Source organism: Somniosus microcephalus, chromosome 28, assembly GCF_052327205.1.
Source record: "Somniosus microcephalus isolate GS21.2 chromosome 28, FLI_Smic_1.0, whole genome shotgun sequence".
In the NCBI taxonomy this organism is placed as follows: domain Eukaryota; kingdom Metazoa; phylum Chordata; class Chondrichthyes; order Squaliformes; family Somniosidae; genus Somniosus; species Somniosus microcephalus.
The window spans coordinates 48,907,412-48,930,546 of NC_141014.1; the positions used below are offsets into that span (position 1 = coordinate 48,907,412).

The following is a 23,135-nucleotide window of genomic DNA, read 5'->3' on the forward strand; positions in this document are numbered from 1 at the left end:
TCAAAATCCAGTCCAATATTGAACAGTTTATTTACAGTTAGTGACATTTCACATTAAGAGCCCAGGTCTCAGCTCTTGTACAAAGTCACAAGCCATCATTCCCTACAGGACAGGAGTCTCGCACACAATTATAAATAAAAGTACTAAACACAATAGGCTTCATCCCTGCAGTCACTTCAGTCACTCTTCCGCCAGGCTGTGTTTGTCAAACAGGAACTCTCCCATGCCATTCTCAGGGGCTCCCAGTCTCTTCAAGTTGGTGATGTGATCGCCAAGCTTCTTGATCATCTTCACATGCTCATCCAAGTAGTGGGTCTCCAGGAAGTCACACAACTGGAAAAAGAGGGAAACTAGTTATGTCCAGCAGCAGATTTGAAGGAACATCCTAGCTTTCCCCTGAGTGTTTAATCCTCTTGGACTGCAGGACAGTCTAGTGGTGCAATTGAGATTAATGGAATTACTGCATCATTAGATTAAACTTCCTGCACAATAGGGGCATAGATCCTAGAATCACTGGGACACATTTACTAGTCAATGTCCACAGTAGGCCAAGCTCCCACCAATCAAAAACCTAAGAAGCACCAACACAAAAGCTATTGGGCATGGAGATCTTTTGAATAGGCTCAAGGTTCCACCACCTCCAATTTAACAAATGCCCACATTACAGCATCAAGAACTTACATGAGCGTCAGTCCTCTCAGTGGAGAGTTTGTGCAGATCCAGCAGACTCTGGTTGACATTCTTCTCCAGCTGCAGAGCGCTCTGCATCACCTCCAGACCATTGCTCCACTCATCCTGCGCTGGTTTCTGGAAAGGGAAATACAGACAGTTCACTGTACAATGGATTAAACAAACAAGTATTGAAGGAAATTAGGGGTGCAAATGTCTACTCTTACCATGAATCAATGTGTTTGAAGAAAATAGAACTACTGCATTAAGCCAACACAACTACCGGAGTCAAATAACAGATGTATTTAAGGGGAAGCTAGATATGTACTAGGGAGAGGTGTATAAAAGGATATGCAGATAGGGTTAGATGACACACGGTGGGAACTGGTTCGTGGAGTATAAACTCTGTCATGGACCCACTTGGCCTGTTATAAATTGGAACCAATTGCTTTAGAAAGTATTTGAAACAATCAGTCCAAGGGGTTCCAGACAGAAGGTCACTCGTTTATTGAGCCAAACCTTGATGTCCGCCAAGATGATTCGGCCTCCACGCCGATTCTGGAATTTCATCAGTTTCTCCGCGTGCTCCAGTTCCTCGTGTGACTGCTCCTTGAAGAACTCGGCAAAGTGACGCAGGGCAACATCATCCCGGTCAAAGTAATAGGACTATGGAGAGATCAGAAAAGTCGTTGTGTATCTCATAGCAGACCTATCATGGTTATTGTACATAAAGCCAACCTTGATTTCGCTTTCTTTCAAAGGGTTCAAGCCTCACTGAACTTGTTGTACATTAGCACAGGCCTACTTACTTCACTAACCTGGTAGAGTGGACAATCTGACCCCTAGCAATAGGGAAACTGGCCAATGGAAATGGCAAAAAAAAAAAAAAAAAAAAAAAAAAAAAAGAGGCAACATGAGCAAACTCAAGTGCATGAACTGCCTGAAAGGGTGGTGGGAGCAGATTAAATAGTAACTTACAATTATTGGCCCAGAACTATTGCCAAGGGGCATTAGAAGCAAACCCATTAAAGTCTAGTCACAGTGCACAGTTCATGTAGTACATCAAAGAGGAGAAACTGGTCTGAGTCTTACTGGCTACATTCATCCCATGGAACTAAAATTACCACAAGCAGCATTAATTTGGCACCTTCAACACTAATCAAGGCATTTCACAGGAGAACCAGATACCAAGGAATAAAGGTTCATAAGCCTTCAGAATTTGAAGTGCTTGGTCAAGGTCAAGAAGTAGGAAAGCAGAGGAGTTAAGGGAGAGTTCCCCTGAGTAGGGTCAAAGTGGCTGAAGGATTTACCACCATTAAAGCAAAAGGGAGTTAGCGAAAAGACAGAAGGGCACAAACTAGTACTTAAAACTAGGAGATTAAGAATATTAGGAACAGGAGTAGGCCATTCAGCCACTCAAGCCTACTTCACCATTCAATTTGATCATGGCTGACCTGTAGCTTTACTCCATCCCCCTCGAGACCCTTACCCAACAAAACCATCTGTCTTGAAAGCTCCAATTGTCCCAGCATCCACAGCTAGGAGGTGGGGGGAGGAGAAAGCAGGTAAAGAAAGTGTTCCAGATTTCCACCACCCTTGTGAAAAAGTATCTCCTGACTTCCCTCCTAAATGGGCTACTTCTAATTTTAAGATTACATCCCCTCATTGCAAAAGCAAAGTAGGGAAAGGCCATGGAGTGATTTAGAAGTGAGGATAACAATTATGATTTACACACTTTGAATGCAGAGTGTATTCCAAATATAAACTTCAACACCACACTCACAAGAGCCCAGGAAAGAGAGAGTCATTAAGATACTCAGAATATGGTTCAGTTACTGCAAGGACCAGAGAGGCAGTTTTTTAATTAATGCACAAGATGATCAATTACATTATATTAATTATAGCTTTAAAAATGAATTTACTGTGCATAGATTGAGGGGTGGGCTAGATACAGCACAGAATTTAGTAAAGTAACATTACATAGACTCCACTATGAAGTGGTCAGAAATACAAGACTCACCATGGAGAGATAAACATAGGAGGAATAGAGCTCCATGTTGATCTGCTTGTTGACAGCATCCTCACAGTCCTTGTGGTAGTTCTGACGCACTTGAGAAGCCATCCTAATTATTATTATTTATTGCTAAATCTAAACTTTGTTGAAGTAAGAAGCTGGGATTTAACCAACCCCCCGAACTCCTAGTATTTATACTGCTGGATAACCCAGGGCGTGGCCGCCTAGGTGATGAGTGACATTCCTCAATACCCAATCAGAAGTGGCAGCCTCTCAGAGCACCAATCAAGTAAAGGGAGGAGGGGAGATGACGCCCAGAGCGAATCAGAACTTTGAAAGGGGGTCGTCCGGCCGGATTGCCTCCCTCTCTTCCGTGGCCATGTTCGCGCCCGGGTGGCCCTAGAGCTGGAGCACGCGGTGTCCGCCGGCGCGCTGGATCACTTTCGTGACCGGTGGGCGCCGCGGGGACTGGAGTGCTTAATTGGGCTGGAGAACCAAATTTTAATTTGATTATTGAGGTTTATTTGAAGTTTTATTGGTTTATTACACTTTGATTGGTTTATTTACAGTTTTAATGGTTTATTTACAGTTTTTATGTGTCTAAATTTATGGTTTTACCAAAAGAGGATCAAGTAAAGGGAGGAGGGGAGATGACGCCCAGAGCCAATCAGAACTTTGAAAGGGGGTCGTCCGTCCGGATTGCCTCCCTCTCTTCCGTGGCCATGTTCGCGCCCGGGTGGCCCTGGAGCTGGAGCACGCGGTGTCCGCCGGCGCGCTCGATCACTTTCGTGACCGGTGGGCGCCGCGGGGACTGGAGTGCATAATTGGGCTGGAGAACCAAATTTTAATTTGATTATTAAGGTTTATTTGAAGTGTTATTGGTTTATTTACAGTTTTAATGGTTTATTTACAGTTTTTATTTGTCTAAATTTATGTTTTCACAAAAAGAGGATCAGAACTTAGAAAAATGAGTGTCATTGGCTGACAAGGCAATAAGGACCCCAAGGGAAGGGGACAGTAGCCTAGTGGTAAATTTAGTGAACCAGTAATCCAGAGGCCTGAATCATTCTCTGCCTTGCTCTGAGTGCTGCAGGTTGTCTCTGGCTTCCTCAGAGTGCTGCAGGAGGAAAGAAGAGCGTGGTGGCCTCCTGACCTGGCAAGAAGGAGAAGCACCAGTCCACCAACAGCCAGACCATCTACAACTGAGGTGCCTGGAGGGAGAGGAGGAGAGGAAAGGCCTCCATCTCAGGAGAGGGAGAGAGGGGAGAGGAACACCAGCCAACTTCTACTTGGAAGGAGGGGAGGAGCTGCATCGTTACTTCCAACATCTGCAGGTGGGTGTCTTTTTTGGGCATTCCCCAAAAGACTGTGTATTCTAGGCGGGGGGAGGAAAGAAGACGGGCCGGAAAGCCTGGCCTGGGTCGGCTGGAGCTGCCCAGGTGAAGCCTCTTACTCGCTTACCTGCATCGAGAAGACCTGGTGTGGGGCTGAGCCTGGGCTTCTTCCAGCCTACCCAGGCGAAGACATCTTCTCCCCCTGCCCGAAGACCATCTGCATAGACTTTGTCACCATCGGGGAGTGCACCCCTGCTGACACCCACCCACCAACAACCACCTAGAGTGCGGACCCTGCCTTTGCGGCCCCCCCTCCTTCCCACCCATCCCCTCTCTCTCTCTTTATCCCTCTCCTTTGTCTCTCTCAGAGGGCACCTCCATTGAAACCACTAATAGCCACTTGGAGCAGAGAGGAGGAGGCCCCTCTCCCAATCATTCCATCAAGGGGAGAGGCGGGCCATTGGCTTTAAGCTCCCTCTGCTCGGTGGCAGACATTAAAATTTACTCCCAAGGCCACTTAATATCACAGGGCCTGTGACTTGGGGTGTGTGTAGCTCCCAAAAAACAAACCACCCCAGTATGGCTTCGACGTCTTCGGCGGTGACGGGGCCAGCGAGAACGTATGCGGCGGTGACGGCCAAAGCCGCGGCTGCTCCCGCTCCTTCCGCTGCCCTGTCGCCGTTCCGACTTATTACAAAGAAGCTCGGGGTGAAGAGCTACACTCACCCCAACATGACAATCGAGGATTGTGTGAAGGCGATGGCTGGGGTTGTCGGCCCTTCAGCCATCCTCGCCGCCTCGAGGATGTATGGGAAGGCTGTGTTCTTCCTGGAGTCCGAGCGGGCGGTGGCCCTGGCCATCGCCCAGGGGCTCACCGTGGGCGGGACCTTCCTGCCGGTGGACCCTCTTGAGGCCACCGCGCAGAGGGTCGTGTTGTCAAACATCCCGCCCTTAATCTCCGGTGAGCTCCTCCTCCCCCACTTGCACCAACTTGGGGAGGTGAGGTCGGCGATTACGCCAATCCCGCTCGGATTCCGGGAACCCAGCCTTCGCCATGTCTTCTCCTTCTGGCGCCAGGCATTTATCCAGCTGGCGCGGGAGGGGGAGACGGACGGGGCCTTTACAGTCCTCCACGAGGGCACCCCGTACCGCGTCTTCTACACGACGGACGGCGTGCGGTGCCACGCCTGCAGGGAGGTGGGGCATATCCGTAAGAACTGCCCCGCCTCCAAGGCCGCCAGATCGTCTGGCGTGGCCGTAGCTGGCACCGCCGCCGCTCCTCCCCCCGGGTCTAGCCGTGCCCCCCCTCAAACAAATACCACCGGGGTGCGGTCGTCGTCGGAGGTCGATGCCATCCTGGCCTCCGGCGGGGGGGGGGAGGGTTGTCCGGTCGGGAGGAAGGCGCGGGGGAAAAGCAAATACCGGAGGGCGGGTCCCCCCGGGGAGGGCGTGCCCCACAATATGGAGCCCCTGACGCCAGAGAGCGTCGCCGCGCTAGTCGCGGAGTGCGGTGGGGGGGGGGCCCTCGTGTCCGAGCCTGTGGCCGCGACCGCCGAGGCGGTAGCGCCAGAATCTGCGGCCGGGCTCGGGCCCGGGGGACCCGAAGAACTCGCTCCGCCGGAGGGAGCAGGGGTGGCCTCTGCGGAAATGGAGGTCTCCCTCTGCCCCTCAGCCCTTAAAAGAAGGCGCGACCCCCTGGATGAGGAGGAGGACCGGGAGGGGGAAGGTCCCTCCGGTCAGGGGGAGTCGTCGCCCGCCGCGGGTACTGCGCCCCACCCCACCGCTAATACCATCACGGGCGAACGGCAGGGGTCGCCTGTCCCTAGGGGGGCTGAGGCAGAGGTGTCTGCCCAGCTCGTGCCTCCCGGGGATGGGGACGAGACCCTGCCCGTGGGGGGGGTCGCGGAGCAACCCGCGGCAGTAGACCCCTTATCGGTACCGTTACCCCTCGACGGGTCGGGCGGCCTGGGGTCCGGGTCGGGCGAGTCCTCGGATGATGAGCTCGCCCAAAGTGACCCGGTCGTCTCCCAGGTGCTGCTCGACCTCGTCCAGGGGTTGACCGAAATTACCCCATCCGCTGGGTCGGAGGCCGGTGGCGCGGAAGAGGGGGGCCCTCTGTCTCTGTCTCTGTCTCCGGCGCCGGGCAACATGGAGGAGTTCGTTTTTACCTACTCTCCGATCTCTCCGGTCGTTCTGGTGCCTGGGGCGGAGGGGGGCTCTGAACCGCCGCCGTCTTCTGGCCCGGCGCCCCTAGAGGAGCCCAGGGAGGAATCCTCCGCTACCGATCCTGGGGGTGGGATCCGGGCGGAGGCGGGGCCGGCCGTCGCGGCCGAGCCGCTCGCTGCGCTCCGCGTGGCGGACGGGTCGGCCGCCGGTGGCGACCCCCCGGAGGAGGAGGGGGACTCGGTGGTGGGGGCGGAGGAGGAATGCGACTCCATCGCTGATGAGGAGATGGAGGACCTCGCGCCCCTCGCCGGGACCCCCCTCATTCCCATTGAGGATCTCCGGGACTTTGTGGCCACGTGCCAGGGTCGTCAAAGGACCCGGCTGGCCCTCGATAGATGGTCGGGGCTGGCGCTGCTCGTCGGGTCGGCCCGCGTCGCCTTCAAGACCATGGTCGCGGACGTGGGCGTGGACCCGCTCGAGCTGCGTCAGTTCCGGTCCTTCCTCACTGGGCTGCAAAGGGAGTGGCGGTCGACTAGCGGCCACCCTCCCTTCCCCCGTTAGAGTTAAGTAGGGGTTGGATTATGCTTCTGAAATGAAGATAACCATAGCCAGCCTCAACATCAACGGCAGCAGGGAAGCTAGCCGCAGATTTAATAACTTTTCGGTCCTTCGGGACGGGAAGTATGCGGTGTGCTTCCTGCAAGAAACCCACACCGTTCCGGGAGACGAGGCCACGTGGCTCCTGGAGTGGCAAGGAGGGGTCAGCATGAGTCACCTCTCCAATGTTTCCAGTGGGGTGGCTATTTTGCTGGCCCCGCATTTTCAGCCGGAGATCTTGGGGGTCAAGGAGCTCGTGCCGGGCCGCTTGCTCCAGGTCACTGTTCGCCTGGGGGGCGTGCCGCTCCATTTAGTGAACGTGTACGCCCCTGGGGCCGGTGCGCAGCAAGCGCGCTTCTTTGAAGAAGTGTCCACTCTTCTGGGCTCCATCGACGCGGGCGAGTGCGTTGTCCTCGGGGGGGATTTTAATTGCACCCTCGAGGCAAGGGACCGCACCGGCCACCTGCGATGCCCGGCGGCGATGGAGAAGTTGAGGGACCTGGTCGGGTCCCTCGACTTGGTGGACGTCTGGCGAAATCTCCATCCCGACTCCAGCGCTTTCACTTGTGTGAGGCCTGGGAGAGGTGCGTCCAGAATCGACCGCCTCTACATTTCCAGGGCATACGTTTCCTGCGTTCCGGCGGCTTCCGTGCGGCCGGTGCCGTGCGCGGACCACCACCTGGTGTGGGCGGAGCTCGTTCTGCTGCGCGCGGCGGTGGGGTCCGCGTACTGGCATTTTAACAACCTGCTGCTGGAGGACGCGCGGTTCCAGGATTCGTTTCGTCGGTTCTGGGCCGGCTGGAGAAGGAAGCAGGGGGGCTTCCCCTCCTTGAGGCTATGGTGGGACGTGGGCAAGGCTCACGTCCGTCTCTTCTGTCAGGAGTATGCGAGGGGGTCGACCAAGAGGCGGGAAGCCAGGGTCGGGCGGTTGGAGAAGGAGGTGCTCGACCTGGAGTCCCGTCTCGGTCAAGTCGTCGAGGACCCGGCCCTGCGGTTGGTGTACGAAGAGAAGAAGGGCGCGCTGAAGGACCTGCAGCTCGTCGGGTCCCGAGGCGCGTTCGTGAGGTCGCGGATTCAGTTCCTGCGGGACCTGGACCGCGGCTCCCCCTTCTTCTACTCGCTGGAAAAAAGACGGGGGGTCCGTAAGCAGCTCCTGGAGCTGCTGGCCGACGACGGATCTCCGGTCTCGGATCCGGAGGGAATCCGCGCGGAGACCCGCGCCTATTACGGGGCTCTGTTCTCTCCGGATCCGTCCAGCGAGGACGCGCGCAGAGTTTTGTGGGAGGACCTGCCGAAGGTCGGCATGGAGGGCGCCGAAAAATTGGATGCTCCTCTGTGTCTGGAGGAGCTGACCGGCGCCCTCCGCCAGCTCTCTAGGGGGAAGTCCCCGGGGCTGGACGGGCTGACCGTGGAGTTCCACAGGGCGTTCTGGGACGTCCTGGGGGGCGACTACGCGCGGGTCCTGGGGGAAAGTTTGGTGACCGGGGAGATGCCCCTCTCGTGGCGCAGGGCAGTGATTGTCCTGCTGCCTAAGAAGGGCGATCTCCGGCTTCTTAAGAACTGGCGCCCGGTCTCCCTCCTCAGCACGGATTATAAAATTTTTGCCAGGGCCATGTCTGCTCGCCTTGGCGCCGTGCTGGCCCACATGATCCACCCCGACCAGTCCTACACGGTCCCGGGCCGGTCTATTCATGATAACATCCATCTGGTCCGGGACTTGCTCCACCATTCCCAGAGGGCTGGTCTGTCGGTCGCCTTCCTTTCCCTAGATCAGGAGAAGGCGTTCGACAGGGTGGATCACGAGTATCTTTTCGGGACTCTGCGCGCATTCGGGTTCGGGACGCATTTTGTCGCCCGGATCCGACTTCTGTACGCTGCCGCGGAGTGTCTGATTAAAGTTAACGGGTCCTTGACGGCGCCCCTTCGCTTCGGGAGGGGGGTGCGTCAGGGATGCCCCATGTCCGGCCAGTTATATGCCATTTGCGTGGAGCCTTTCCTGCGCCTCTTGCGGAAGAGGTTGACGGGACTGGCTCTGCAAGGGCCGGGCGTGGAGGTGGTCCTCTCGGCTTACGCCGATGACGTGCTCCTCATGGTCACGGATCCCGTTGACTTGCGGAGGATGCGGGAATGCCAGCAGATTTACTCGGACGCATCCTCCGACAGGATCAACTGGGGGAAATGTTCTGGACTCCTGGTGGGTCAGTGGCAGGTGGACTCCCTGCCGGAGGAGTTCAGGCCCTTCGCCTGGAGCACTACGCACCTCCTCTACTTGGGAGTCTACCTCAGCCCGGCCGAGGACGCCTGGCCGGCGAACTGGCACGAGTTGGAGGCCAAAGTCGCCACTCGCTTAGGTCGCTGGACGGGATTGCTCCGAGTGTTGTCCTACAGGGGTCGGGCGTTGGTCATAAACCAACTGGTGGCCGCCATGTTGTGGTACCGGTTGGTTACTCTGATCCCTCCCCCTGCGTTTGTCGCCAAGATACAGAAGAAGCTCGTCGACTTCTTCTGGAACAACAGGATGCACTGGGTCTCTGCCGCGGTTCTGAGTCTCCCGCTTAGGGAGGGCGGTCAGGCGCTGGTGTGCCTTCGCACCCAGGCTGCGACTTTCCGTCTTCAGACGTTGCAGAGATACCTGTACGTTGAGATTCCTCCAAGATGGTGCGCGCTGGCGACGTATTTTTTCCGCCAGCTGCGTGGCCTCAATTATGACACGCAGCTCCTGTTTGTGGAAGTGGGTGGCACGCGTGCCAGCCTGCGGGGGCTGCCTGTCTTCTACCAGGAACTGCTATGGGTTTGGAACCGGGTCGCTTCCAGGCGCAGCTCTCCCCCGACAGGAATGGTGGCTGTCCTTCGGCAGCCACTGTTCAGGAATCCGCACCTCCACGTCCGCAGGTTCGGGTGGCTGGCGGAGCGCAGAGCTGTGGCTGGCAAGGTGACTCGAGTCGGGGATCTGCTCGATGGCGGAGGAGCGGGCTGGATGGCGCCGGAGGAGTTGGCGAGGCGCATGTCTTGGGTCAACGTCCAGCTCGCGGCCGATGCCATCGAGTCGATAAAGGCGAAAGTGCGCCCCGGCACCACGAGGCGTATCGAGGTGGCTCAGGCGTGTGGGGCGATCCCGTCTGAGCTTTCCCCCGTTCAGACGGAATTCCTTGTCGGCGCCCAGCCCCGAACCCCCCCTCGGGAGCCGGCGCCTCACAACTTGAGCCGTCTCGAGGAAATACCCTCCGTGCCTTTTCATTCCGCACGGAGGGGTTTCCTGTACGGGCTGCTCCTGCACACCTTCCACTTTGCCATCTTCGCCTGCCGTCCGGACACGCCGTGGCGTGCCGTTTTACCTTCCGACGGAGGCGGAGGTCCCCAATGGGGGGCTCTCTATGCGGGAGTCCTCCCTTGTTCTATTGGGGACTTGGCCGGGAGGGTGTTGCACAGGGCAGTCCCGTGCAATAGGTATTTAAGTAGGTTCACGGACTCCCGGACCGCATGTTTGTTCTGCGGTCTGGAGGAGTCCGTATTTCATATATATATCGAGTGTGAGAGGTTGCAGCCCCTCTTCCATTATTTGAAGGGGCTGCTCCTCAAGTTTTGGTTGCACTTCAGCCCCACGCTCTTGATCTATGGTCACCCGGTGCGGAGGGGAGCGGGCGGTTTGGAGGACCTCCTCGTGGGTCTGCTCCTGGGCCTGGCAAAGAAAGCCATTAATTGGTCCAGGCAGCGGGCGGTCGAGGGGGTCGTCCGGCCGGATTGCCTCCCTCTCTTCCGTGGCCATGTTCGCGCCCGGGTGGCCCTGGAGATGGAGCACGCGGTGTCCGCCGGCGCGCTCGATCACTTTCCTGACCGGTGGGCGCCGCGGGGACTGGAGTGCACAATTGGGTTGGAAAACCAAATTTTAATTTGATTCTTAAGGTTTATTTGAAGTTTTAATGGTTTATTTACAGTTTTTAGTTGTCTAAATTTATGTTTTCACAAAAATAGGATCAAGTAAAGGGAGGAGGGGGAGATGACTCCCAGAGCCAATCAGAACTTTGAAAAATGAGTGTCATTGGCTGACAAGGCAATAAGGACCCCAAGGGAAGGGAACAGTAGCCTAGTGGTAAATTTACTGAACTAGTAATCCAGAGGCTTTGATTAATGGGACGTGAGTTGAAATCCATCCACAGCAGCTGGGGCATTTAAATTTATAGAAAAAAAATAAGGATCCCAATCGCCCTGACTTTCCTCAAACACAGTTTGAATATCTGGAATCACAGGCTTATCTTTCGGCTAATCCATTGGGACGATTAAATCATCAATCAGAAACATTTAAACCATAAGTTACCCCCTTTTTAAAGGGGCACAAACAATAAGTTCCAAATTATGACAAAACTAAAATAAAAACCTTTTAAATTATAATTGAGTTCCCTGGATCCACTCTGCACTGCAGTCCCTCTGGTGCCCACCGGTTAGGGAAAGCCTCAAAGGGAACCGTCAGACACTGCGTGCTCCCTCTTCAGGGACACCCAGGCATTGGTTGTAGCCACGGAAGAGAGGCGGGCAGCCGGAGCGAACACCACCCCCCCCCATCGACTGCGCTCTGCCTGGACCAGTTGAGGGCCACCTTGCCCAGGTTAATTGAATCCTCCGTTGTTTGCGAGTCAGTGTCTTTTTAATAGTTCTGCGTGGTTCAGTGGGTTGGTCATTTTCAGGTATCTGTGGGTTTGAGGCAACATCCAACCAGATCAGTGAGTCTGCAAAGCGGGTCAGGCGAATGGAAAGTGCGTGTGAAATAGCAGAGGCTCTGACCATCATTTTCCAATCTTCTCTGGCTTCAGGTGTGGTGCCAGAGGACTGGAGGACTGCTAACGTGGTACCGTTGTTTAAAAAGGGACCATGTACAGCAAGCACCTCAAAGCACTGGAGAGGTACCACCAACGCTGCCTCCGCAAGATCCTGCAAATCCATTGGCAGGATAGACACTCCAACGTCAGTGATCGCGCTCAGGCCAACATCACCGGCATCGAAGCTTTGACAACGCTCGATCAGCTCCGATGGACGGGTCACATTGTCCGCATGCCCGATACGAGACTCCCAAAACAAGCGCTCTACTCGGAGCTCCGGCACGGCAAGAGAGCCCCAGGTGGGCAGAGGAAATGCATCAAGGACACCCTCAAAGCCTCCTTGAAAAAGTGTAACATCCCCCACCGACACCTGGGAATCCCTGGCCCAAGACCGCACAAAGTGGAGTAGAAGAATCCGGGAAGGCGCCGAACACATCGAGTCTCTTCGCCGGGAGCAAGCGGAAGCTAAGCGCAGGCAGCGCAAGGAGCGCACGTCAACCCAAGCACCCCACCCACCTGCCCCCTTCAACCACCGTCTGCCTCACCTGTGACAGAGACTGCAGGTCCTGCATTGGACTCATCAGTCACCTGAGAACTCGTTTTAAATGTGGAAGCAAGTCATCCTCGGTTCGGAGGGACTGCCGAAGGAGAAGAAGAAGTTTAAAAATGGAGAATGGGATAGACCGAATAATTACAGGCCAGTCAGCCTAACATCAGTGTTGGGAATATTATTGGAAACATTTCCGAGCGACAGGATAAATCTTCATTTAGAAAGACACGGATTAATCAGGGACAGTCAGCATGGATATGTTAAGGGAAGATCCTGTCTGACTAACTTGATTGAATTTTTTGAGGAGGGTCGATGAGGGTAGTGCGTTTGATGTAATCTATATGGATTTTAGCAAGGCTTTTGATAAGGTCCTGCAAGGCAGACTGGTCACAATAGTAAAAGCCCATGATATCCAAGGCAAAGGGGCAAGTTGGATCCAGAATTGGCTCAGAGGCAGGAAACAAAGGGTAATGGTCGAAGGGTGTTTTCGTGACTGGAAGGCTGTTTTCAGTGGGGTTCCGCAGGGCTCAGTACTGGGTCCTTTGCTTTTTGTGGTATATATCAATGATTTAGACTTGAATGTAAGAAGTATGATTAAGAAGGTTGCAGATGATACAAAAATTGGCTGTGTGGTTGATAATGAAGAAAGCTGAAGACTGCAGGAAGATATCAATGGACTGGTCAGGTGGGCAGAACAGTGGCAAAAGGAATTCAATCTGGAGAAGTGTGAGGTCATGCATTTGTGGAGGGCTAACAAGGCAAGGGAATACACAAGGGTAGGACACAGAAGTGCAGAAGATCAGAGGGACCTTGGAGTGCATGTCCACAGATCCCTGAAGGTAGCTGGACAGGTAGATAAGGTGGTTAAGAAGGCACACGGGATACTTGCTTTATTAGCCGAGGCATAGAATATAAGAGCAGGGAGGTTATGCTTGAAATGTATAAAACACTGGTTAGGCCGCAGCTAGAGTACTGCGTGCAGTCCTGGTCACCACATTACAGGAAGGATGTGATTGCACTAGAGAGGGTACAGAGGAGATTTACGAGGATGTTGCCTGGGCTGAAGAATTTTAGCTATGAGGAAAGATTGGATAGGCTGGGTTGTCCTATTTATCCCTCAAATAAAAACAGAAAATGCCGGAGACACTCGGCAGGTCAGGCAGCGTCTGTGAAGAGAGAAACAGAGTCAACGTTTCAGGTCGATGACCTTTCGTCAGAACTGGAAAAAAGCCAGAAATGGAACAGATTCTTAAGCAAGTGAAGAGGCTGGGAAAGGGGGGAGGGGAGGAAAGAACAAAAGGGACGGTCTGTGATAGGATGGACGGCAGGAGAGATTAAGAGACATTGAGAGATATTCAAGGCAAAGGGAGATGGTAATGGGACAGGTTAAGAAACAAAGGATGGCTCTAGATGAAGTGTAAATTGTGCTTTCTTTTAATATTAATCCCTCAACCAACATAACAAAAACAGATGATCCAGTCATTATCACATTGTTGTTTGTGGGAGCTTGCTGTGTGCAAATTGGCTGCTATGCTTCCTACATTACAACAGTGACTACACTTCAAAAAGTACTTCATGGGCTGTCAAGTGCTTTGAGACGTCCGGTGGTCGTAAAAGGCGCTATAGAAATGCAAGTCTTTCTTTTCCCTAGTCTCATTCTTTTGTATTTTCCCACATTATATGCCATTTTCCACCCACCTATCCCGATCCCTTTGTATTTGTAGGTCCGCCTCACCCCCATTATTAGATTCATGCCAGCTTTAAATGATGGTTAACTGTGTATGTGTGTTTTTGTAATGTTTTAAATATTACCTTTTGCACGAGTACATTCCATGTATTTGACATGTACTGGGGTAAGTCTGGTCTATCTGCCGGGGAAAGGATGTTTGAGTTAAGCTGACGGGATTGGGGGGATTGCAGGAAGAGAGAGGCAATCACTGTGTGTACTCTTTTTGAGCAACCCATAAACAAAGAGACTAACTAAACTCAAAACATTAAGTGAAACTTAACAAATTAAGTTGAAATTTGGTTGCTGGGTGATGAATCACTCCAGTCCCCACGGGGCCCACCGGTCGCAGGCGGCCTCGAGCGTGCCGGGTTCACCGCGTGCTCCTTCTCCAAGGACACCCGGGCACGAACGTGGCCACGGAAGAGCGGCAGTCAGTCGGCCGAAGGACCCTCTGCTGCCTGGACCCAGTTGCTGGCAATCACTGTGTGTAGTGTTGGTTGTGTAGACTTTGTTCCACTGATGTGAAGAGACTATCTGTTATAGACTTGTTTTAGTGATTAATCTCTCTTGATGTTTGACTGTCGAGAAGGAAAGTACAAATGGAAAGAGGCGAGGAGACTGGTGAATCTTCTCTGGTGGAACAGGAAGTCCAGTAAATCATTCTGAGATGAGAATTACTGAGGTTTCCCTCAATCTGGTCAGGGAAGGATGGTGCTGGGGTTCCATGGATACCTTGTGTTCCTGATTGGACCACAACACTGTGGGATCAACAGGAAGGAACAGGCTAAGAAAGCACATCAAAGGTCTAACACTATTGAATGAAAGATGAAGTAAGGAAAAGTGGGACTAGTGGACTGACACACGTGTTCATGTGATACAGGTATGTTGAGAATAACCTCAGATTTTCACCCAAGGTCAAAACTCAGATAAAGCTCTAACACTGTGACCACGTCTCTAATTGTTTATCCTATAGTTACCTTGCTCTATTCTCCAACTCTCCATTAGGCTTAGAAGTGGCAGCTTTAGCCGTAGGAACCTAGTGCAGTGTGGTTCTAAGCCAATGGGACTCCATGAAGAGAGTATTGTTCTTCACCCCCTCCCCACCAACAGAAATGATCTTCACCAAGAAAAGTATCCCATAAAGGCCAGTTGGAACTCCCAGATTTGAATTAGGACAATTCTACTAGACTAGATTGGGTGTTTAAACAAATTGTCTGCAACTTAAAACATCAAATGAAACTTAAAATTTGGTTGCTGGGGTTGATGATGCATTCCAGTCGCTGCGGAGCCTACCCGTCACAGAAGGGCTCGAGCATGCTGGCCGACACCGCGTGCTCCATCTCCAGGGAGAACCAGGCGCAAACATGGCCACGGAAGACAGGCAGGCAATCGGGCCGAACAACACTCAACCGCCCGCTGCTTGGACCAGTTAATGGCCTTTTTGGGAAGGCCCAGGAGCAGTCCTCCGAGAAGGTCCTCTCATCTGCCTGCTCCCTCCACACTGGGTGACCGAAGATCAGGAGCGTGGGACTGAAGTGCAACCCAAAATTGAGCAGCTCCTTTCACATAATGAATGAAAGGAGGGCTGCCACCTCACATTCTGTGTAAACACAGCCCAGTGTACTCTTTTAGTTGGGACCAACAACAAATTTGACTGTAAATTAACAAAAGTTCAACTAAAACTTAAATCAAATTAAAATTTGGTTTTCCGGGTTGACGAGGCACTCCAGTCCCCGCGGCGCCCACCGGTGGCAGAAATACTCAAGCGTGCCGGCGGACACCGCGTGCTCCATCTCCAGGGCCACCCGGGCGCGAACATGGCCGCGGAAGAGAGGCAGGCAATCCGGCTGAACGACCCCCTGGACCAATTGATGGCTTTTTTAGCCAGGCCCACAAGGGTGACCGTAGATCCGGAGCGTGGGACTGAAGTGCAACCAAAAATCGAGGAGCAGCCTCTTCAGGTAATGAAAGAGGGGCTGCAACCTCTCACATTCTATGGAAACATGAAACACGGACTCCTCCAGGCCGCAAAAAATGCAGGCGGCCTGGGGGTCCGTGAACCTATTTAAAACCATATTGCACGGGACCGCTCCGTGCAACACCCTCCAGGCCAAGTCCCCGATGGAACAAGGGAGGACTCCCGCGTAGAGAGCCCTCCATTGGGGACCTCCGCCACCGCCGGTCAGCAAGATGCCACGCCAAGGCGTGTCCGGACGGCAGACGCAGACAGCAAAGTGGTGTCTGCGCAGGAGCAGCCCGTACAGGAAACTCCTCCGCGCGGAATGAAAAGGCACGGAGGGTCTTTCCTCGAGACGGCGCAAGTTGTGAGGAGCCGGTTTCCGAGGGGAGTTTCGGGGCCGGGCGCCGATTAGGAACTCCGTCTGAACGGGGGCAAGCTCGGACGGTATCGCCCCACGTGCTCAAGCCGCCTCGATACACCTAGTGGAGCCGGGGCCCAGTGCCACTTTCACCGACTCAATGGCTTGGACCGCGAGCCGGACGTTGGCCCAGGACAGGCGCCACGCCAGCTCCTCTGGCGCCATCCAGCCCGCTCCTCCGCCATCGAGCAGATCCCCGACTCTGGTCACCTTGCCAGGCACAGCCTTGTGCTCCGCCAGCCACCCGAACCCACGGTCGTGGAGGTGCGGATTCCTGAGCAACAGCTCCCGAAGGAGAGCCGCTGCTCCCGAGAGGGGTAAGAGCTCCGCCTGGAAGCGACGTAGTTCCAAACCCATAGCAGTTCCTGGTAGAAGACAGGCAGCTCCCGCAAGCTGGCACGCATGCCGCCCACTTTCACAAACAGGAGCTGCGTGGCGTAATTGAGGCCGTGCAGCTGGTGGAAGAAATACGTCGCCAACGCACACCATCTCAGAGGACACAGCCCAGCGTAGCTCTTGTCTGAAGACAACCAAATGTTATCAGAAAATAAGCAACCACTCAAATTTACAAGGAGACAAAATCTAGTCCAATGTTGAACAGTTTATTTACAGTTAGTGACAGTTGATATTACATTAAGAGCCCAGGTCTCACAGCTCTTTGTACAAAGTCACACAACCCATCATTCCCTGAAGGACAGGGTCTCCCACACAATTATATAAAACACGAGTACTGAACACAATAAGCTTCAGTCACTCTCCCCCAGGGTGTGCTTGTCAAACAGGTACTCTCCCATGCCATTCTCAGGGGCTCCCAGTCTCTTCAAGTTGGTGATGTGATCTCCAAGCTTCTTGATCATCTTCACTTGCTCATCCAAGTAGTGGGTCTCCAGGAAGTCACACAACTGAAAGAAACAAAAAAAGTGAAACTAGTTATAGCCAGTAGCAGATATCAAGGAACATCCAAGCTCCCCCCACTTCATCTAGAGTTGGGATTTTAATCCTCATGGACTGGAGGATAGTCAAGTGGTGTAATTGAGATGATGTAAATTTGCTCAAATGATCTAGTAATTCCTGTACAATAGATGCTTAGATCCTGGAACCACTGCGACACACTTATTCTCAATGTCCACATAAGGCCAACTGTCCCATCCTCACCCCAACCCCCTAAAGAACCCAGGAGACACCCCAACACAACGCGATTGGGCATGTAGATTGTTGAATCAGCTCAAGGACAGCAAGGTTCCACCACCTCCAACATACCCAAAAACCCACCAAGAACTTACATGAGGGTCAGTGCTCCCAGTGGAGAGTTTGTGCAGATCCAGCAGACTCTGGTTGACATTCTTCTCCATCTGCAGAGCTCTCTGCATCACCTCCAGACCATTGCTCCACTCATCCTGCTCTGGTTTCTGAAGGTGAAAGTCACAGTTCACTTACAATGAATTAAACAAAAAAGACACAAGGCAGCACAAGGAAAACAGGGGTGAAAAGCAGCCAGAAATCCATGTTACCATGAACCAATGTGTCACAGGAATATAAAATGACAGCATTGCTTTAGAAAGTATTGGAAACAAGGGGAACCCAACAGAAGGCCACTCATTTATTGAATCCAACCTTGATGTCCTCCAAGAGGATTCGGCCTCCACGCCGATTCTGGAATTTCATCAGTTTCTCAGCATCCTCGTGTTTCTCATGTGACTGCTCCTTGAGGAACTCGGCAAAGTGACGCAGGGCAACATCATCCCGGTCAAAGTAATAGGACTGTGGAGAGAATTTTAAACAGCTTCAGCAGACCTAGATCTTCATATACAATGCAAGATTATATTTACCCCTAGTTAGCTAGTGAGTTCTTAATCTTGCAAAAAGATAGAACCATAGAAGATAGGAGCAGTAGGCCATTCGGCCCCTTGAGCCTGTTCCAACGTTTAGTGAGATCATGGCTGATCATCCAAACAAGTACCCTGTCCCTGGCTTCTCCCTTGATCCTTAAGATACCATTGGTTAACTAGCAAAATGCAATTCACTTCACTAATCTGAACATGTTGGCCAGCTTCTTCTCCCAAGAACCAGGATGAAACAGTCAACCAACAAATAAAAACTATAAACTACAGTTCAGGATTATATTTCATGAACAGTCAAACTAAACTCTACTGCTGGATAAGTAGTCCCTCCTCTACTTTCTGTCATTCAGATGAGATGTTAAACAGAGGCCCTGTCTGTCCTCAGGTGGATGTGAAAGATCTCAAGGCACTACTTCAGAGAACAGGGGAGTTCTCTCCAGATTCCCAGACCAATATTTATCCCTCAACCAAAACAGATGATCTGATGAGTCTCATTGTTTGTGCAAGCTTACTGTGCACAAATTGGCTGCTGCATTTCCCACATAACAGGTGGCTTCATTGACTACCTCCCAAAGTGCCTTGTAGCCAAAGAGATCTAGGCACAGTGAACAAGGCTTCAACACCAGGATTCCCAGAACTTCACTTCCAGTTAAAGAGAAAGCTAGTGAGGACCTGCCAACATGTCACTCACTACAGTCACCCCACTGAAACTGAACTTTGTCTCATGTCAACAAGCACCAACAGTCACTTGACCAGGTTTGTGCTCTTCTGTTACAAACTCAGGCAGCAGCTGAGCTAGTTCCATATATTAAACCTGGTCAACAGAGTGCAGCTGCTACAAGGAGCAGGCCATCAACACAACAAGCTCACCCTGAAGTACTCACTGCTCAAAGATTGCTTCCCCAGGTAAGGAAGTCAAGAGAAATATAGTTGAAAGCCAGTTCATGGAACTACAGAATGTCCAGCTTTTAAGAATACAGCAACAAGGAATACAAGACTCACCATGGAAAGATAAACATAGGAGGAATAGAGCTCCATGTTAATTTGCTTGTTGACAGCATCCTCACAGTCCTTGTGGTAGTTCTGACGTACTTGGGAGGCCATCTTCACTATTTCCTGTTATACTATTACTGCTCACTAGCACCTAGAAAGTTCAAAAACTAACCCTTTCTAACTCAAGCTCTTGTATTTATACTACTGGGACAGCCTGCATTCAAACAAGGAATGACATCACCAATGATGATTGACAATCCCTGAGAGCCAATCAGGAATCTTTCCTGAATCCAGGCACCAATTAACAAAGGAGAGGGGGTGTGGGGGAGGAGGGGGTGAGACCCAGAGCCAATCAGAGCTATGGAAAACCGGCAGGTTTGGGAGATCAGTCTCGGTGATGTCATTGCTTTTGGGTTCCTTGACCTTCTTCAAATCGGAAAGTCTCTCGTTGTTTGATGCTCTCATTTGAATTAAATGACAATTTGCTGCTTTCCAAAAGCTCAAGGTGCTGAGAATCATCCTTCGCTATCGATGAATTTTCCTACAATTGTTCCTTCATCGTCGCTGGGTCAAAATCCTGGAACTCACTGCCTAACAGCATTGTGGGAGTACCTTCACCGCACGGAGTTCAAGAAGGCGGCTCACCCCCACCTTCTCCAGGGCGACTCGCGCCGAGCAATACATTCTGGCCGTTGACAGCGACGCCCACATCCCGTGAATTAATATTCTAAAAATGGAATCAATTGATTGGAAACATCTTTGTGTGTTATGGAACATACACCAGAGTATTATTCATTTCACATTTTCAGATTCTGTAGAACCGGGACCCATGAGGCTTGACTTTCCATTAAATATTTCTCCCCATCACACAATCCCTTCGAATGTAAAGACAGAAATTTCTCTTCCAGAAAAACAGGCATGTTCCCGATGGCGGGGAGTCCAGAACCAGGGGTCACAGTCTAAGGATAAGTGGGAAGCCATTTAGGACTGAGATGAGGAGGAATTTCTTCACCCAGAGAGTGGTGAACCTGTGAAATTCTCTGCCACACAGGGCAGTTGAGGAAAATTCATTAAATATATTCAAGAAGGATTTGAATATATTTCTTGAGGCTAAATGGATCAAGGGATATGGGGAGAAAGCAGGGACAGGGTACTGAATTTGGATGATCAGCCGCGATCTCATTAAATGGCTGAACAGGCTCGAGTTGCTGAATGGCCGACTGATGCTCCAATCTTCTATGTTTCTCTGTGTATTTTCTAGCCCGTCACTCGGGGAGCTGCTACCAGGGCTGTGCTTCTTTGTAGTCAGACTGTAGGAAATGTATCGGCACGGAGCGGGGTGAACGTCGACCTCATAGATTTTGTGAGATGCAAACAGTTACCATTAGTGCCGTTCTGACCTCAGTGCGGGGAGTGCTTGCAGCCGAACCGCACCCGAGTTCAACGTGTTAAATTGGTATAGAACCTCGGTTAGACTACACTTGGAGTACGATGCACGGTTCTGGTCGTCATAGAATCATAGAATAGTGCAGCACAGAAGGAGACCATTCGGCCCATCGAGTCTGTCCCGGCTCGTTCAAAGAGCAATCCAGTTAGTCCCACTCCCCCGCTCTTTCCCCAGGAACCTGGAACTTTTTTCTACTTCAAGTATTTATCCAATTCCCTTTTGAAGGCCACTATTGAATCTGTATCCACCGCCCCATCAGGCAGCGCATTCCCAATCCTAACCACTCCTTGTGTAACAACGTTTTTCCTCCTGTCGCCTCTGGTTCTTTTGCTAATCATCTTAAATCTGTGTCCTCTGGTTATCGACCCTTCAGCCATTGGAAACAGTTTCTCTTTATTTACTCTATCGAAACCCTTCATGATTTTAAACACCTCTATCAAATCTCCCCTTAGCCTTCTCTGCTCTAAGGAGAATATTACAAAAAGGATATAGAGGCACTGGAGGAGGTGGAAATTTGATTTACAAGGATGATAGCAGAACTGAGAGGTTATATCGATCAGGAATGACTGAACAGGCTGGGGCTCTTTTCTCTAGAAATAAGAAGGCTGAAGGGTGACCTAATAGAGGTCTTTAAAATTATGAAGGTGTTTTGATAAGGTAGATGGAAAGAAAATGCTTTCACTTGTGGGGGAGTCCAGAACTCAGGGCCATAAATATAAGATAGTCACTAATAAATCTAACAAGGGATTCAGGAGCAACTTCTTCAGTGGTGAGAATGTGGAACTCGCTACCACATAGGAGTAGTTGAGGCGAAGAGCAGAGATGCATTTAAGGGGAAGTTTGGTAAGAAGGGAATAGAAAATATGCTGATCGGATTAGATGAAGAAAGGCAGGAGGAGGCTCGTGTGGAGCATAAACACCGGCACGGAGCAGTCGGGCCGAATGGCCAGTTTCTGTGCTGTAAATTGAATGTCATTCTTAAAACACGGGCGCCTGTAAAGTTTTTCACATCGAGTGAGCTGAAGACTTTGTTTTGTCTGAAACATGAAGCCGTCAAACCCGTCAGCACGCAAACCCATCCCGACTCGTAGAATTGCGGCTCATCGTCGTGTGAAATTTGGGGACTCAGATACCCCAGAAATGCCTCCGAGAGATGCAAAGACATCAATGTGGAATGGCTGAAGACGGCAATTTCATTGCACCCGCTGCAGTTCTCAGCGAAGTTCCTAAATTAGCTTGTCAACACTGGCGTGTTGCAGCTGCAGCATCATCAACGGATGAATTCATTCCTGGGGGTGAAGGACACAAATGGAGATGCAGTCGGATTTGGAAAGGATGATTGCTATTTGGTATGAACTGCACAATGGGCCTGAATACCAATCAATACATTTATGGAGGAGCTGCCGGTATTGGGTTTATACATTGATGGAACAGGCAGGGAGGGGGAAGAGAGTTTCAGGAGAAGTATCTATTTAACTTGGGGGTTTCACTTTGTGCATTTAATGAAATACATTTACTCCTTCCGGAAGGATTATATTTTGTGGGAATACAGTTCCGCACGTATTCCTCGTCCTTCAATACCTTACCCAAGACCATGAGTGTTGGCAGGTTAGTCAAACATGGTGGGGGAGGGGGAAGGAGAGTGGTCCCAGAACAAAGCCCAGTAGGGTACTCACAGTTTCCCAGTAAGATATTTTCAAATTCTCTACCCCAAAGGGCTGTGGATGCTGAACCATTAACTATATTCAAGGCTCAGATAGATTTTTAGATTGTAGTGGGATCAAGGGATATGGAGATCGGGCTGGAAAGTAGAGGTGAGATTGAAGATCAGCCATGATTTTATTGAATGGTGGAGCAGGCTCAAGGGCCGCATGGCCTACTCCTGCTTCTAATTATGTTATGTGGATAGCAAGCCGATATGGCAATTGTTGATTCTCCTCCACCACCACATCAATTGTAATCCCCTTATCATGAGTTCAGTGAGCTCCAACATTGCTGGTCTGTGCAGCAGTTATTTGTTTCTCTGCCCAGAAAGGCTATAGCGGCAGTGGTGAGTTTGTTAACGGAGTTACCCCCGCTAATGACTGATGGGGATCTGTAGCAGTTTACTGAATACAAACTGCTCTTCCCCAGGGAAAATATAATTCTTAGAGAATGCGAAACCAGAGCTTTCTCTTCATTGGACTGAAATGACAGAACACAGTCACAGCAAATCATCCTTGTGTTTATTATAACTTGTATTTCATTGTAATGGCTAAATTATAACTCTCTTCAAGCTCTCAAGGGCAGGGGGGAATATTCATCACCATGGCAGCAAGTACTTCTATTTAACTGCCTAGAGCCCAAGCTTTGGAATGCCCTCCCTAAACCTCTCTGCCTCCTTTAAGACTCTAAAACCTACTTCTTACCAAGCTTCAGGGGTCCCTGGTCCCATTAGCTCATTTGGCTGAACACACCTTTGTACATTAAGCTGTTGCATTACAGCATTGCAGTTTGTTTGCAACACAAGATCGACAAATTTCCAAGAAATACATAGAATATCAAAGTTAAATAGATTAAAATTACCCTGCCAAAAAAAGTAATAGAACTGTTCCCATTGGTGG

The 23,135-nt window shown here is 51.4% G+C and overlaps 1 protein-coding gene across 1 annotated transcript; it reads right to left on the reverse strand.

Moving 5' to 3' along the window:
* On the reverse strand, positions 1-19,796 carry LOC147099827 (ferritin heavy chain-like). Its single transcript, XM_085969248.1, has 6 exons — positions 19,731-19,796; positions 17,866-18,012; positions 17,535-17,660; positions 1,189-1,335; positions 682-807; positions 1-333 (listed from the first exon to the last, which is right to left on the reverse strand). Exons 1-6 carry the CDS (start codon positions 19,794-19,796, stop codon positions 181-183), a joined length of 765 nt encoding a protein of 254 aa, XP_085825374.1. The 3' UTR covers positions 1-180.
* Positions 19,797-23,135: the final 3,339 nt, after the last annotated feature.